Raw genomic sequence first — 18,061 nt, 5'->3', positions numbered from 1 at the left:
TAACTAGTAAGGAGGCTGAATCAGTAATCAAAAACCTCACAAAGAAAAGCCCAAGACCAAATGGCTTCACCAGTGAATTCTACCAAACATTTTAAGAAAGATTAAACACCAATCCTTCTCAAGCTCTTCCCAAAAAATTAAAGAGAAGGAAATACCTCCTAATTCATTTTGAGGCCCAGCATTACCTTAATACCAAAGCCAGACAAAGCCACTACAAGAAAAGTACACATCAATATCCCATATAAATATTGATGCAAAAATGCTCAACAAAATACTAGCAGATCTAATTCAACATTTTATAAGGAATTATACACCAAGACCAAGAGGAATTCTTTCCTGAAATACCAGGATGGTTGAGCACACCAATATCAATACACCACATTAAAAGAACAAAAGGAAAAAATTACATGATCATCACAATGCAGAAAAAGCATGACAAAATTCAATACTCTTTCATGGTAAACATACTCAGAAAACTAGAAAGAAACTACTTCAACATGATTAAGGCCACATATGAAAAACCCACAGCTAACATTATACTCAACGGTTAAAGACTGGAAGCTTTTCCTGTAAGATCAGGGACAAGGCAAGGATGCCCGCTTTCTCCACTTCCATTCAACACAGTATTGGAAATCCTAGCCAGAGCAATTAGTCAAGAAAAAGAAAAAGGCACCCAAATCAGAAAGGAAGAAGTAAAATTATCTGTTTGCAGATGACATGGATTTTATATGTAGATAACCCCAAAGATTCCACACACGCACAAAGTTAGAATAAACAAATTAAGTTGCAGGATACAAAATTAACACACCAAAATCAGTTGCATTTCTGTATGCTAACAATGACCAATCTGAAAAGGAAGTTACAAAAACAATTTCATTTACAATAGTTTCTAAAAGGATAAAGTACTTAGGTATAACTTAGCCAAAAAGGCAAAAAAAACTTGTACAGTGAAAATTATAAAACATTTCTGAAAGAAATTAAATAAGACATAATGGAAAAGATATCTTCCATTTATGGATTCAAAGACTCAATACTGTTAAGATGTAAAAACTACCAAAAGCAATGTACAGATTCAACATCATCCCTATCAAAATCTCAATGACATTTTTGCAGAAATAGAAAAATCCATCCTAAAGTTGATGTGGAATCTCAGGGGACTCTGTGTACAGCCAAAACAATTCTGAAACAGAACAAGGTTGGAGGTCTTCCTGACTTCAAAACCTACTAAAAAGCTACAGAAATAAAAACAGTGTGGTACTGGCATAAAGACAGACATATAGACCAATGGAACAGAATAGAGAGCCCAGAAATAAACCCTTCCATACCTGGTCAAATGGTTTTCAACAATGATACTTAGACCATTCAATGAAGAAAGAACAGTCTTTTCAACAAATGGTGCCGGATCCCACTCCTGGGCATATATCCAGAGAAAACTCTAATTCAAAAAAGATAAGTACACCTCAGTATTCATATTTATAGCACTATTTACAATAGCCAAGACATGGAACCAACCTAAATGTCCATCAACAGAGGAATGGATAAAGATGGGTACATATATACAATGGAATACTACTCAGCCATAAAAAAGAATGAAATAATGCCATGCAGCAACATGCATGGACCTAGAGATTATCATATGAACTGAACCAAGTCAGAAAGAAAAAGACAAATATCATATGATATCACTTATATATGGAATCTAAAATACGATACAAATGAACTTATTTACAAAACAAAAACAGACTCCCAGACATAGAAAACAAACTTATGGTTATAATAAATTAGGAGTTTGGGATTGACAGATACACACTACTATATATAAAATAGGACAACAAGGACCTACTGTATAGCACAGGGAACTATATTCAATATCCTGTAATAAACTATAATGGAAAAGAAAAAAAACAGTGCTAGGAAAACTGGATATCCACGTGCAAAAACATGAAGTTGGACCTATGTTACATCATATACAAAAATTAACTCAAAATGGATCAAAAGACTAAACATAAGAGCTAAAACTACAAAACTTAGAAGGAAACATACAGGGAAAGTATGTGACACTGGATTTGGCAAGATTTCTTGGGTATGATAACAATAGCAGAGATTACAAAAGTAGACAAACTGGACTTCATCAAAATTAAAATCTTCTGTGCAAAGAACACTAACAGAATGAAAAGGCAGCCCACAGAATGGGAGAAACTATTTTCAAATCATGATCTGATAAGGGGTTAATATCAGAATATATGAAGAACTCAACAACAACAATAAAATGATTCAATCAAAAAATGAACAGAAGACTTGCATAGACATGTCTCCAAAAAAGATACACCAATGGCAAATAATATGAAAAGAGGCTCAACATCACTAATCATTTGGGAAATATAAATGAAAACCACAGTGAGATACCACTTCACACACATTAGGATAGCTATTATCAAAACAGAAAACAAACGCTGGCAAGGATGTAGAGAAATTGGAACCCTTTGTGCATTGCTGGTGGGAATGTAAAATGGTGCAGCCACTGTGGAAAAAGTATGATGTTTCTTCAAAATATTAAACAGAATTACCAAAATACCCAGTAACTCCACTCCTACGTGTATGCCTAAAAGAACTGAAAACAGGGATTCAAACAGATACATGTATACCAACGTTTATTACAGCATAATCAGTCTCAAAACAGAAGGCAGTTCTGACACATGGTACCATATGGATGAACCTTGAAGACATTATGCTAAGTGAAATAAGCCAGTCACAAATGGACAAATATTGTATGAGTCCACAAATTCCGCAACAGAAAGGGGCTGGGAGTAGGGAATGGAGAACTAATGTTTAATGAGTACAGAGCTTCAACTGGGGTAGATGAAAATGTTCTGGAGATGACTGGTGACGATGGTTGCACAAAAAATGTAAAGGTACCTAAGGCCACAGAACTGTAACTTAAATCTTACCACTTAACCATTTCTTATGTATATTCTACAATTTTTTTTAAAACGTACTGTATCAGTGTTAAACTTCTGGAGTTTAACAACTGGTTATGTAAGAAAACATCCTTATATACTGGGGACTTCCCTAGCGGCCCAGTGGCTAAAACTCCACACTCACAATGCAGGGGGCCCAGGTTCGATCCCTGGTCAGGGAACTAGATTCCACATGCTGCAACTAAGAGTTCGCATGCCACAACTAAGAGTTTGCATGCCACAACTAAAGATCCAGCATGCCACAGCAAAGATCCCACAAGCGGCAATGAAGATCCTGCATGCCGCAACTAAGACCCAGCACAGTCTAATTAATTAATTAATTAATTTTTAAAAAAGAATTATATACTGAAGCATTAAAAAGGTAAAGGGACATGATATATATAACCCACTCTCAAACAGTTAAGAATTCTGTAAATTTGAAATTTCAAGATAAGAAGATTTTCTAAAAATTCTGCTCAAAGGATAGCATTGAGAAGAAAAAACTGAAGTCACAGAGTGGGAGAAGACAGGTGCAATATATATAACTGATAAAGAACTTACATCCAGTATATACAAAGAACTGCTAAAAATCAGTAAGAAGAAAACAAAAACCTCAATTTTTAAAAATGGGTAAAATAGATGAGCAGCCATGCCATGAAAGAAACATGAGGGTATTCCCTGGCGATCCAATGGTTAGAACTCAGCGCTTTCACTGCTGAGGCCCAGGTTCAATCCCTAGTCAGGGAGCTAAGATCCCGCAAGCTGCGCAGCACAACCAAAAAAAAAAAAAGAAAAAAGAAACATATGAAAAGGTGTTTAACCTCATTAGTCATGGAAATGCAGATTAAAACAATGAGAGGGCTTCCCTGGTGGTGCAGTGGTTAAGAATCTGCCTGCCAATGCAGGAGACACGGGTTCGAGCCCTGGTCCGGGAAGATCCCACATGCCGCGGAGCAACTAAGCCAGTGTGTCACAACAACTGAGCCTGCGCACAACAACTACTGAGCCCACAAGCTACAACTACTGAAGCCTGTGTGCTTAGAGCCCATGCTCCACAACGAGAGAAGCTACCAAAGTGAGAAGCCCACGCACTGCAACGAAGAGTAGCCCCTGCTCGCTGCAACTAGAGAAAGCCCGCGTGCAGCAACAAAGACCCAATGCAGCCAAAAATAAATAAAATTAAAATTAAAAACAAAACAGAAAAAAAAAGAGAGATCACACCACATGCAAACTGGCATAATTAAATTATGTCAATAAAAGTGCTGGCATGGATGTAGAACAAGTGAAATTCTCACACACTGCTAGTAGAAGTGTAAATTGCTGCAACTTCTTCAGCAAACAGGCATTACATAGAAAAGCTGAAGACATGTATATCCTATGACCTAACATTGCCCCACCTTGAGAAACTGAAATATGTATGCATCAACATACATGTATAAGAATGCTTATATCAGAATCATTTACAATGACAAAAATCTTGAAACACAAATATCCATCAACAGTAGAAAGGATGAGGATCTTAAGATAATATACTACACAGCTACTAAAATGAACTACATTTACAAAGAACATGGATAAATCTTATAAACATGCGTCACAGTCACGCACAAAAGAATGCATATTATGTTTCACTTTACATTAAAGGTAAAATAGGCAGCATTAACCCCATTGTTTAGTGAGGCATAATTAAAATTTTAAACTGTAGAGCAAAGCAAATTTTAAAATTACCATAAAAGTTGAGACAAATACTTCTAGGCAGGATGGATGGAGACAATACTCATTATGAGGGTAATGGGGGCAGGCTCCTGGAGGGCCATTTCTTGATCTGGGTGTCATTTACATGGATCTGTACTTTATAATAATTGCTAAACTTTACGTATTTTATGTACTTCCCTGAGTATGTATTACATTCGAAATTTTAAATTGTTTAAAATTTTTTAATTAACTGGGAGAGGAGGCAGAGACAGAAGCAGGAAGACCAGTTAGAAGGATTATGCAATAATCCAGGTGAGGTGCTTGAATCAAAGTAATAGCAGTGTAAGTAATAAGAAGTACATAGGAATTTTATATTTTAGATTATATCCTAAAATAGAGCAAATATGATTTTAGACTGAACTCGGAATGTAACAGAAAAATGAGTCAGTGTTTTCGACCTCAGCCACTGGAAGGCTGGTCTTGCCATTTATTGAGATGGGGAAGGCTATAAGAGAGCACTTTGGGGGGCCTCATTAGAGATGAGAAACCCATTAAAGCCCAAATGGAAATGTTGATAGGCAACTGAAGGTTTAATCCTGGAGTTCAGAAGACCGTTCCATCCTGAAGAAATAGGTTTGAGAGTTGTCAGCACATACATAGATGGATATTTAAAGTCTTGAGGTAGGATAAGATCACCAAGGGAATGAGAGAATTGCTAGAAGAAAACCAAGAGAGTATAGTGCCCTGATGTTTCAAAGAGGAAGAAGTGATGACATAAGTCAAAGGCTGCTGGAAGGTCAAGTAAGATAGGACTGAGAAATGTCAACTGGATTTAATGATATAGAAATCGTTGGTGTCTTTTGATACAAGAAACTGCCATTACCAGTGACTCTGAATAGAATAATATCCTTTCCATCATAAATTAAATGTCTAAATATATTTAGATCTATCTTTCAGTTCTGTCCTGTTACTCAATTCTGTTCTGTTCCCTGGTCTATTTATTTACAAACTGAACAAATAGTTTTAGTTATTTTAGCTTTAAAACATATTTTCTCACCTGGCAGGACTAGCCTTTCATTGCACTTCCTTCATGGAATGTCTACTCTTACATTGTAGTTTTCTTGTTAATATGAACTTGTCTAGATCTTTAAGAAAGAATCTGTTAGCATTTTTATTGTACTCTCATTAAACGCATGGAATAGTTAAGATGTAGAATGGTTAAGGCTTAATGATTAGTTGCGGAGGACAAGAAAGAGGAGGTGGTGCCAATATGCAGGTATTAATTAAAGTTCTGCAAGTGGAGGATGGGATAGCTTAGGATGAAAACACAGGATTAAAAGATACAGCGTACACAAAGTCAACATACAGAAATCAGTTGTATTTCTATACACTATGTACAAAATATACACTATATAGAAAATATCTGAAAAAGAAATAAAACCTGCCCATTCACGACAGCATCAAACATTACAAAATACCTATGTATAAATTTAACCAAGGATGTGAAAGATCTAAACACTGAAAATTATAGAACTTTGATGAAAAACACCAAAGATGACACAAGTGGGAAAAAAATCCCATGTTTATAAAAATATTGTTAAAATGTCTGTACTACCCAAAGCCATCTATAGATTCAATGCAACTCCTATCAAAGTTCCAATGTCATTTTTCTACAGAAGTATGGCGTCACATAAAAAGAAACACAGACCAATGGAACAGAATCAAGAGCCCAGAAACAAACTCTCACGTATACTATCAACGAATACTTGACCAGGGAGCCAAGAACACTAAATGGGGAAAAGATAGTCTCTTCAATAAATGATGGTGGGAAAACTGGATAACCACATGCAGAAGATGAAACTGGACACATATCCTACACCACTCACAAAAATTAACTCAAAATAGGTTAAAGACTTAAAGATCCGACTCTGTAAAACTCCTAGAAAAAAACATAGGAGAAACACTCCCTGACACTGCTCCTGGCAATAATTTTATGGATGATACCAAAAGCAAACGCAATAGAAACAAAAATTAATAAGTGGGACTACTGCAAACTAAAAAGTTTCTACACAGCAAAAGCAACAATCAACAAAATGAAAAGGCAACCTACCGAATAGGAGAAAATATTTGCAAATCATATATCTGATAAGGGATTAATATCCAAAATATATAGAGAACTCGTAAAACTTAACAGCAAAAAAAATTTTTGATTAAAAAATGGGTAGAGGATCTGAATAGACATTTTTCCAAAGAAAACATACAAATGGCTAATGAAAAGATGCTCAACATCACTCATCATCAGTGAAATGCAAATCAAAACCACAACGAGGTTTTAGCCTCACACCTCTTAGAATGGCTATTATCAAAAAGACAAGAAATAACAAGTGCTAGTAAAGTTCCGGAGAAAATGGAACACTGTGCACTCTTGGTAGGAAAATAAATTGATACAGCCACTATAGAAAACAGTATGGAGGTTCCTCAAAAAACTAAAAATAGAACTACCAAATGATCCAGCAATCCCATTCTGGGTATATATCCAAAGGAAATAAAATCAGGACCTCAAACAGATGACTGCATTCCCATTTCACTGCAGCATTATTCACAGTAGCCAAGATATGGAAACAACCTAAGTGTCCATCAATGGATGAATGGATTAAAAAAAAATGTGACATACATACAAATACACATATACACACAGAATTATCCACTGGATATCCATATCAATAAAAAAAAATGACACATACATACACACAGACAAACACAGAGAAATATTATTCAGCCATGAGAAAGAAGGAAATCCTGCCATTCGTGACGTGAATGGATCCTTAGGGCATTTCACTTAGCGTATGCTAAGTAAAATAAGTCAGACAGAGGAAGAGAAATACTGTATGATCTCACTTATTCGTGGAACCTAAAACAGCTGAACTCACAGAAAAAGAATAGTGGTTACTAAGAGCAGGGGTGGTGTTGGAGTGAGGGGAGATGTTGGTCAAAAGATACAAACTTCCAGTTATAAGGTGAAGAAGTTCTGGGGATCTAATGTATAACATGGAGATTATAGTTAACAGTACTGTATCACATACTTGAAAACTGCTAAGAGAGTAGATCTTAAACGTTAATCACCACAAGAAAGAAATGGTAATTATGAGAGCACTATGGGGGTAGTCATTTTACAATACGTAAGTATCAAATCAACAGGTACACCTTAAGGGGGCTTCCCTGGTGGCACAGTGGTTAAGAATCCGCCTGCCAATGAAGGAGGCATGGGTTCGAGCCCTGGTCTGGGAAGATCCCACATGCAGCAGAGCAACTAATACTGTGTGCCACAACTACTGAGCCTGCGCTCTAGAGCCTTCGAGCCACAGCTACTGAAGCCTGCGCGCCTAGAGCCTGTGCTCCGCAACAAGAGAAGCCACCGCAATGAGAAGCCCGTGCACCACAACAAAGAGTAGCCCCCACTCACTGCAACTAGAGAAAGCCTGCGCACAGCAATGAAGACCCAACACAGCCAAAAATAAATTAATTAATTTATTTTTTTAAAAATGTACACCTTAAACTTAAACAATGTTATATGTCAATTATATCTCAATAAAACTGGGAAAAAATGTTTTAAAAGTAAGACAAAGCAGGGCTTCCCTAGTGGTGCAGTGGTTAAGAATCCGCCTGGCCAATGCAGGGAACACGGGTTCGAGCCCTCGTCCGGGTAGATCCCACATGCTGTAGAGCAACTAAGCCCGTGCACCACAACTACTGAGACTGTGCTCTAGAGTCTGCAAGCCACAACTACTGAGCCCACATGCCACAACTACTGAAGCCCACGCGCCTAGAGCCCGTGCTCTGCAACGAGAAGCCACCGCAGTGAGAAGCCAGCGCACTGCAATGAAGAGTAGCCCCCACTCACCTCAACTAGAGAAAGCCCATGTGCAGCAATGAAGACCCAACACAGCCAAAAAAAAGAATAAATTAATTTTTAAAAAATAAGAGAAAGCAGTTTAGAATTTTCCAGCATGTGTGTAGGGAGAGGAGCAAAGAATGGCCAGAGGAATTGATCCCACACCTCCATTCCTGCCAGGTAGGAAGACAACTGGGGTAGCACCATGTAGGTATGGCATATATAGATTTAGTGGGCAAAGTTCAAGGAATCCTGCTTTGCTCAGGAAATAAGAGATGTGTTCATCTTAATTTTTAAAGTTCACCCTAAACTGAACATTGAACATTTAAGTTGCTTTTAATCTGTCACCAAGAAAGAACAGTTGAGTCAAGGGGTAAGCACTTTGTTAAACTTTAATTCCTACTGCCAAAGAGAAAAGTATTTCCTATTCTATTTACGCTCCTCTATTGACACTGTTTTCATACTGGATGAATCTCTTTCCTTTTTGCCCCGTAATTTGTCTTGACATTTTTTGTTTGTTTGTTTGCGGTACACGGGCCTCTCACTGTTGTGGCCTCTTCCGTTGCGGAGCACAGGCTCCAGACGCACAGGCTCAGCGGCCACGGCTCACGGGCCTAGCCGCTCCGCGGCATGTGGGATCTTCCCGGACCGGGGCACGAACCCATGTCCCCTGCAACGGCAGGCAGACTCTCAACCACTGCGCCACCAGGAAAGCCCTGTCTTGACATTTATTGCTCATTATGGTTAAAAATATTTAAGAGGAAAAGACTGATTTCTTTTTTAAGTATCAGGTTAAAAGTAATTACCCATGTATGATTTCAAATAGGCTTCTTTTAAAAATCATTTTAAAATATCATTTCATATAAATCATTTAATAAAGATATGGACCTCTTTACAATGAAGTTGGAGATCAGATTTACCATTACTATCATAGACAAAATGTAATAAAATGGCAAACAGCTGAAGAAATAAAGGTGGGACATAAGAAACAACCTCCTAGTGAAGCAGTTTACAGAAAAGCTTTCCATGAGAAACTTTCTGAATAGGATTCAGTAAACGATCATCTGTCTGGGCAGAGGATAGGACCTTTGATTACCTGAAAATCATTTGCAATTCAGATCAACAAGTAAAATCACCCACCAATGAAGTAGACAAGCACATTCTGCCACTGAACCCACACAAGCTACAGTCTTCATGCCAAAACCTTCTCTCCACCAAGACCTTATCAGCACTGCACTGAAATCCAATAAGCGTGCAGATAACAACCCAGATCTGGGTCAGGAATTATTGTTATTGCAGGTGAGGTACTGCACAACTCTCAAAGGGCAGGAGAACCAGGTCCTTTTCTTACCTTTACCATGAACGTGAAGTCTGTTAGGGCCGGGGAGTAGACAGCCCCACCGGCACATGGGCCCATGATCAGAGAAATCTGAGGGATGACTCCGGATGCCGTGACATTCCTCTGCCAAAAGAGAAAGGCAAAGGCATCTGGTTACAGAGGTGTTCAAGGCATTACCTGCAGAAAGACAGAGGCAACAATAAAAGTACATTTGGCTTTTATTCACAGAAATTCTATCCTAGAGACAAGAGGCCTAATCTGTACAGTTTCTTCCAGAATATTGTATATGCAACTTTTCCCATAGCTGGTGGGATGGTTGGCATATTACTTTCTGGGGCAAGTAAAACCTCTTCTCTCCTTGGCAGGGCAGTAATTCCCCAAAAGCTCCACCAGGACATGAGCTCAGAGAGAATCCTACCGCTCTCACCCCAGCTCTAAACACACCTCAGGCAAGGACCCCTGTCTGTACAAAACTGGCTGGAATAATGAATGAAAACCTTAGGTGGAATATACAGGGCCAACACTTACCCTGGATCCATGACCTCTACTTGGAGCCCCTTCACACCCTCCACAGAGGATGCCCAACAGTTACAAGGCAAGGCTAAGAGGCAGGTGCTACTTTACTCAGTCTTCAATGTCTGCCCACCCCTACACAGGGCAGATGGGCAATAGGGAGGTGGCAGAAGGCAAAAAGGTTCCATAGGGACAAAGGTGTTGTGAAGAGCCAAGCCTCAGGCCACCTTCTAGGAAAAACAAGATTTCCCAGGGGGCTGGAAGACCCAGGAAAGATAAGAGCCCAATGACTCCTTGCCCATCCCCCAGCTTCTATCCTTCCCTGAGCCCCATCAGCTTAAGAGAAGTATGTCCACTTTTAGCCTTGACCTGGGTCTGAGACCAATTTCTATAATTCACAGGACATAGCTCAGGACAGCACAAAAAGGCATCTACAGAGAGGATTCTGAGAAGATGGTAGAATGGGAAGCATCAGGAATCTGTCTCCCCACCTGGACAAAAATTACACTGGCAGAATCTGTCTGATGTAACTTTCTGGAGCTCTGTTAAGCCTACTGAAGGCTTAACATCCATAGGAAGATTTGGAGGGCAAATCGAGGTTAATTTCAGTCAATTTCAACTGGTAGCACTGTAGCAGCTTCCCCTACCCACCCTCTACCCAGCCATGAGGCATGCAGCTGTGCATGTGTTCCTGGAGTGGCTTACACAGAGGCAGACAAAAAGGACCCTGCCCTCCAAATATCGCAAATCTATGCTCCGACAGCTGGTTGTTGATTCTGATCAGAGGTGAAGTTAGGAAGTTAGGCGGCCATTGTTGTTACACCTCACACCATTGTTGCAAGCTCCTCCCCCTCCAGCTCAAAATCACCCACATTAGGGAAATGCAAATCAAAACCAGAATGAGACACCACATCACACACATTAAGATGACCACTATCAAAAAAACAGAAAACAAGTGGTGTTGGTGAGGATGTGGAGAAAGTGGAACCCTTGTGCACTATTGGTAAGAATGTAAAATGGTACAGCTGCTGTGAAAAACAGCAGGGTGGTTCCTCAAAAAATTTTAAATAGAATTACCAAATGATCCAGAAATTCTGCTTCTGGGGATATACCAAAAAGAATGGAAAACAGGGTCTCAAGGAGATAACTTGTACACCCACATTCATAGCAGCATTACTCACAACAGGTGAAACATGGAATCAACCCAAATGCCCATCAACAGATAAATGGATAAACAAAATGTGGTATATCTATACAACGGAATATTATTCATCCTTGAAAAGGAAGGAAATCCTGTCACATGTTACAACATAGATGAAACTTGAGGACACTGTGCTAAGTGAAATAATAAGCCAGTCACAAAAAGACTAACACTGTACAATTTTACTTAAGTTATTTAGTCAAAATAATAGAGACAAAGTAGAAGGGTGGTTACCAGGGGCTGGCAGAGGGGATAATGGGGGGTGACTGTTTAATGGGTATAGAGTTTCAGTTCTGCAAGACAAAAAGTTATGGAGATGGCCCCTGTCCACCTCCCTACGGCTGCTCCGCTAGCTGAAAAGTTTCTCCAGGTGCGGAATTCCAGGCTACCACCAGCACAGAGTATGCACGCCAGTCAGGAACCAGCACACCCGATGGCCCGGGGGCAACGGATATGTCAGAAACTGAAGCAAGAAAGTACGCGGCAGAAGGGGGAGTCAAGATGGCAGACTAGGAGGACGCAGAATTCGTGTCTCTGCACAACTAGGGCACCTACTAGGCACCGGTGGGGGACCACAGACACCTAAGGGGATGGGAGGAACCCCCAGTGACACGGTCCTAAGCAAAGGCCCTGCCTCATGCTCAGACCTCACCCCCCCACCGGCCTAGGTTCCACCTCACCCTAAACCCTGCCCCTGCCTAAGTTCCACCCCTCCTAAACTCTGCCCCAAGAGCCAAGTCTTTTTTTTTCTTTTTCTTTTTTCCTCTTTTAGATTGGGGTACTGTTTTACCTTGTTGATTCACTATTGTTGATTCATTTATATTTTTATATTTCCTAATAAATTTTTTATTTTCCAATTTTATTTTATTCTTCATACTTTGTTACTTTGTTACTCTCCTTTTGGCTTGTTCCCCCCATGCCCCCACTTTTTTTCTATTTTTTCTGTTGTGGTTTTATTTTACCTTGTTGTAGTTGTTTCAATTATATTTTTATGTTTCCTAATATATTTTTTACATTTCTAATTTTATTTTATTTTTTTAATTTTTTTTATTTTTTTTGCGTTACACGGGTGTCTCACTGTTGTGGCCTCTCCCGTTGCGGAGCACAGGCTCCGGATGCACAGGCTCAGCAGCCATGGCTCACGGGCCCAGCCGCTCCACGGCATGTGGGATCTTCCCAGACTGCGGCACGAACCCGTGTCCCCTGCATCGGCAGGCGGACTCTCAACAACTGTGCCACCAGGGAAGCCCTTATTTTGTTTTTTATTCTTTGATATTCTTTGCTCCTTTTCTTTTTTTTTTTTCTTTTTTTTTTTGCCACACCACATAGCTTGCGGGATCTTGGTTCCCCGGCCAGAGGCTGGGCCCGAGCTCCTGTGGTGGGAGCTCTGAGTTCAAACTGCTGGACTAACAGAGAACCTCAGACCCCAGCAAATATTAATCGGAGTGAGGTCTCCTGGAGGTATTAATCTCAGCACTAAGACCCGGATCTATCCAACTGCCTGCAAACTCCAATGCTGGATGCCTCAAGCCAAACAACCAGTAAGACAGGAATACCGCCCCACCTATCCAAAAACAAAAAAACAAAAAAGAAACAACAAAAAAAATATGTTACAGATGAAGGAGCAAGGTAAAAACCTAAAAAACCAGATAAATGAAGACGAAATAGGCAACCTACCTGAAAAAGAATTGAAAATAATGACAGTAGGGCTTGCTGGTGGTGCAGAGGTTGAGAGTCTGCCTGCCGATCCAGGGGACACAGGTTCATGCCCTGGTCCAGGAGGATCCCACATGCCGTAGAGCAGCTAGGCCCGTGAGCCATGGCCGCTGAGCCTGTGCGTCCGGAGCCTGTGCTCCGCAACGAGAGAGGCCACAACAGTGAGAGGCCCACGTACCGCAAAAAATTTTTAAAAATAAAATAAAATAAAATAATAATGACAGTAAAGATGTTCAAAAATCTCAGGAACAGAATGAAGAAAATACAAGAGACTTTTAACAAGAATCTAGAAGAACTAAAGAGCAAACAAACAGTGATGAAAACAATAACTGAAATTAATAATACTCTAGAAGGAATCAATAGCAAAATAACTGAGGCAGAAGAATGGATAAGTGACCTGCAAGATACAATAGTGGAAAGAACTGCCAAGGAGCAGAATACAAAAAAATAATGAAAAGAATTGAGGACAGTCTCAGAGACCTCTGGGACAACATTAAACACACCAACATTCGAATTATAACGGTCCTGGAAGAAGAATAGAAAAAGAAAGGGTCTGAGAAAATATTTGAAGAGATTATAGTCAAAAACGTCCCTAACATGGGAAAGGAAACAGTCAATCAAGTCCAGGAAGCAGAGAGTCCCATACAGGATAAACCCAAAGAGAAACACACCGAGACACATATCAATGAAACTATCAAAAACTGAATACAAAGAAAAAATATTAAAAGCAGCAATGGAAAAGCAACAAGTAACATACAAGGGAATACCCCTAAGGTTAACAGCTGATCTTTCAGCAGAAACTCCACAACAAAGAAGGGAGTGGCAGGACATATTTAAAGCGATGGAAGGGAAAAACCTACAAGCAAGATTACTCTACCCAGCAATGATCTCATTCAGATTCGACAGAGAAGTTAAAACCTTTACAGACAAGCAAAAGGTAAGAGAATTCAGCACCACCAAACCAGCTTTACAACAAATGCTAAAGGATCTTCTCTAGGCAGTAAACACAAGAGAAGGAAAAGACCTACAATAACAAACCCAAAAGAATTAAGAAAATGGTAACAGGAACATACATATTGATAGCTACCTTAAATATAAATGGATTAAATGCTGCAACCAAAAGACATTGACTGGCTGAATGGATACAAAAACAAGACCCATATATATGCTGCCTACAAGAGACCCACTTCAGACCTAGGGACACGTACAGACTGAAAGTGAGGGCACGGAAAAACACATCCCATGCAAATGGAAATCAAAAGAAAGCTGGAACAGCAATTCTCATATCAGAAAAAATAGACTTTAAAATAAACACTATTACAAGAGACAAACAAGGACACTACATAATGATCAACGGATCAATACAAGAAGATATAACAATTGTAAATATTTATGCACCCAACATAGGAGCACCGCAATACATAGGGCAAATGCTAACAGCCATAAAAGGGGAAGTTGACAGTAACACAGTCATAGTAGGGGACGTTAACACCACACTTTCACCAATGGACAGATCATCCAAAATGAAAGTAAATAAGGAAACACAAGCTTTAAATGACACATTAAACAAGATAGACTTAATTGATATTTATAGGACATTCCATCCAAAAACAACAGAATACACTTTCTTCCCAAGTGCTCATGGAATATTCTCCAGGATAGACCTATCTTGGGTCACAAATCAAGCCTTGGTAAATTTAAGAAAACTGAAATCGTATCAAGTATCTTTTCCAACCACAACACTATGAGACTAGATATCAATTACAGGAAAAAAACCTAGAACCAAAAAATACCTAGAAACAAATGACAGTGGAAACACGATGGACCAAAATCTATGGGATGCAGCAAAAGCAATTCTAAGAGGGAAGTTTATAGCAATACAATCCTACCTCAAGAAACAAGAAACATCTCAAATAAACAACCTAACCTTATATCTAAAGCAATTAGAGAAACAAAAACAAAAAAACCCCAAAGTTAGCAGAAGGAAAGAAATCTTAAAGATCAGATCAGAAATAAATGAAAAAGAAATGAAGGAAACAATAGTAAAGATCAATAAAACTGAAAGCAGGTTCTTTGAGAAGATAAACAAAATTGATAAACCATTAGCCAGAATCATCAAGAAAAAAAGAGAGAAGACTCAAATCAACAGAATTAGAAATGAAAAAGGTAAAGTTGGGCTTCCCTGGTGGCGCAGTGGTTGAAAGTCCGCCTGCCGAAGCAGGGGACACAGGTTTGTGCCCCAGTCTGGGAAGATCCCATATGCCGTGGAGTGGCTGGGCCCGTGAGCCATGGCCGCTGAGCCTGCGCGTCCGGAGCCTGTGCTCCACAACGGGAGAGGCCACAGCACTGAGAGGCCCGCGTACCACACACACACACAAAAAAAAGTAAAGTAACAAATGACACTGCAGAAATACAAAGGAACATAAGAGATTACTACAAGCAACTCTATGCCAATGAAATGGACAACCTGGAAGAAATGGACAGTTTCTTAGAAAAGTACAACCTTCTGAGACTGAATCAGGAAGAAATAGAAAATATAAACAGATCAATCACAGGCACTGAAATTGAAACTGTGATTAAAAATCTTCCAACAAGCAAAAGCCCAGGACCAGATGGCTTCACAGATGAATTGTGTCAAACATTTAGAGAAGAGCTAACACCTATACTTCTCAAACTCCTCCAAAATATAGTAGAGGAAGGAACACTCCCAAACTCATTCTACTCATTCATTACCCTGATACTAAAACCAGACAAAGATGTCACAAGAAAACTACAAGCCAATATCACTGATAAACATAGATGCAAAAATACTCAACAAAAAACTAGCAAATAGAATCCAACAGCACATTAAGAAGGTCATACACCATGATCAAGTGGGGTTTATCCCAGGAATGCAAGGATTCTTCAATATATGCAAATCAATCAATGTGATACACCATATTAACAAATTGAAGGATAAAAACCATATGAAAATCTCAATAAATTCAGAAAAAGTCTTCAACAAAATTCAACATGCACTTATGATAAAAACGCTCCAGAAGTAAGCATAGAGGGAACGTACCTCAACATAATAATGGCCATTTAAGACAAACCCACAGCCAACATTGTCCTCAATGGTGAAAAACTGAAACCATTTCCTCTAAGATCAGGAACAAGACAAGGGTGCCCACTCTCACCACTATTATTCAACAGTTTTAGAAGTTTTAGCCACAGCAATCAGAGAAGACAAAGAAATAAAAGGAATCCAAATCAGAAAAGAAGAAGTAAAACTGTCACTGTTTGCAGATGACATGATACTATACATAGAGAATCCTAAAGATGCTACCAGAAAACTACTAGAGCTGATCAATGAATTTGGTAAAGTAGCAAGATACAAAATTAATGCACAGAAATCTCTTGCATTGCTATACACTAATGATGAAAAATCTGAAAGAGTAATTAAGGAAACAATCCCATTTACCATTGCAACAAAAAGAATAAAATACCCAGGAATAAACCTACCTAAGGGGACAAAAAATCTGTATGCAGAAAACTATAAGACACTGATCAAACAAATTCAAGATGATACAAACAGATGGAGAGATATACCATGTTCCTGGATTGGAAGAATCAACATTGTGAAAGTGACTCTACTACCCAAAGCAATCTACAGATTCAATGCAATCCCTATCAAACTACCAATGGCATTTTTCACAGAACTAGAACAAAAAATTTCACAATTTGTATGGAAACACAAAAGGCCCCGAATAACCAAAGCTATCTTGAGAAAGAAAAATGGAGATGGAGGAATCAGGCTCCCTGACTTCAGACTATACTACAATGCTACAGTAATCAAGACAGTATGGTACTGGCACAAAAACAGAAATATAGATCAATGGAACAGGATAGAAAGCCCAGAGATAAACCCATGCACATATGGTCACCTTATCTTTGATAAAGGAGGCAAGAGTATAAAATGGAGAAAAGACAGCCTCTTCAATAAGTGGTGCTAGGAAAACTGGACAGCTACATGTAAAAGAATGAAATTAGAACACTTCCTAACACCATACACAAAAATAAGCTCAAAATGGATTAAAGACCTAAATGTAAGGCCAGAAACTATCAAACTCTTAGAGGAAAACATAGGCAGAACACTCTATGACATAAATCACAGTAAGATCCTTTTTGACCCACCTCCTAGAGAAATAGAAATAAAAACAAAAATAAACAAATGTGACCTAATGAAACGTCAAAGCTTTTGCCCAGAAAAGGAAACCATAAACAAGATGAAAAGACAACCCTCAGAATGGGAGAAAATATTTGCAAATGAAGCAACTGACAAAGGACTAATCTCCAAAACATACAAGCAGCTCATGCAGCTCAATATCAAAAAAAACAAAAAACCCAATCCAAAAATGCACAGAAGACCTAAATAGACATTTCTCCAAAGAAGATTGCCAACAAACACATGAAAGGATGCTCAACATCACTAATCATTAGAGAAATGCAAATCAAAACTACAATAAGGTATCACCTCACACCAGTCAGAATGGCCATCATCAAAAAATCTAGAAACAGTAAATGCTGGAGAGGGTGTGCAGAAATGGGAACCCTCCTGCACTGTTGGTGGGAATGTAAATTGATACAGCCACCATGGAGAACAGTATGGAGGTTCCTTAAAAAACTACAAATAGAACTACCATACGACCCAGCAATCCCACTACTGGGCATATACCCTGAGAAAACCATAATTCAAAAAGAGTCATGTA

At 39.0% G+C, this 18,061-nt stretch overlaps 1 protein-coding gene across 1 annotated transcript in view; it reads right to left on the bottom strand.

Moving 5' to 3' along the window:
* Nucleotides 1–18,061, bottom strand: part of PCCB (propionyl-CoA carboxylase subunit beta) — a 90,331-nt gene that overhangs the window by 56,957 nt on the left and 15,313 nt on the right. Inside the window, exon 6 of the mRNA XM_027091621.1 lies at nt 9,896–10,006. Coding sequence (XP_026947422.1) covers nt 9,896–10,006 — 111 coding nt within the window. The remainder of the gene's footprint in view (nt 1–9,895; nt 10,007–18,061) is intronic.

Source organism: Aethalodelphis obliquidens, unplaced genomic scaffold, assembly GCF_003676395.1.
Source record: "Aethalodelphis obliquidens isolate GAN/ISIS:26980383/991018 unplaced genomic scaffold, ASM367639v1 scaffold72, whole genome shotgun sequence".
NCBI classification, from domain to species: Eukaryota; Metazoa; Chordata; class Mammalia; order Artiodactyla; family Delphinidae; genus Aethalodelphis; species Aethalodelphis obliquidens.
This window is presented reverse-complemented; position numbering and strand designations above follow the sequence as displayed.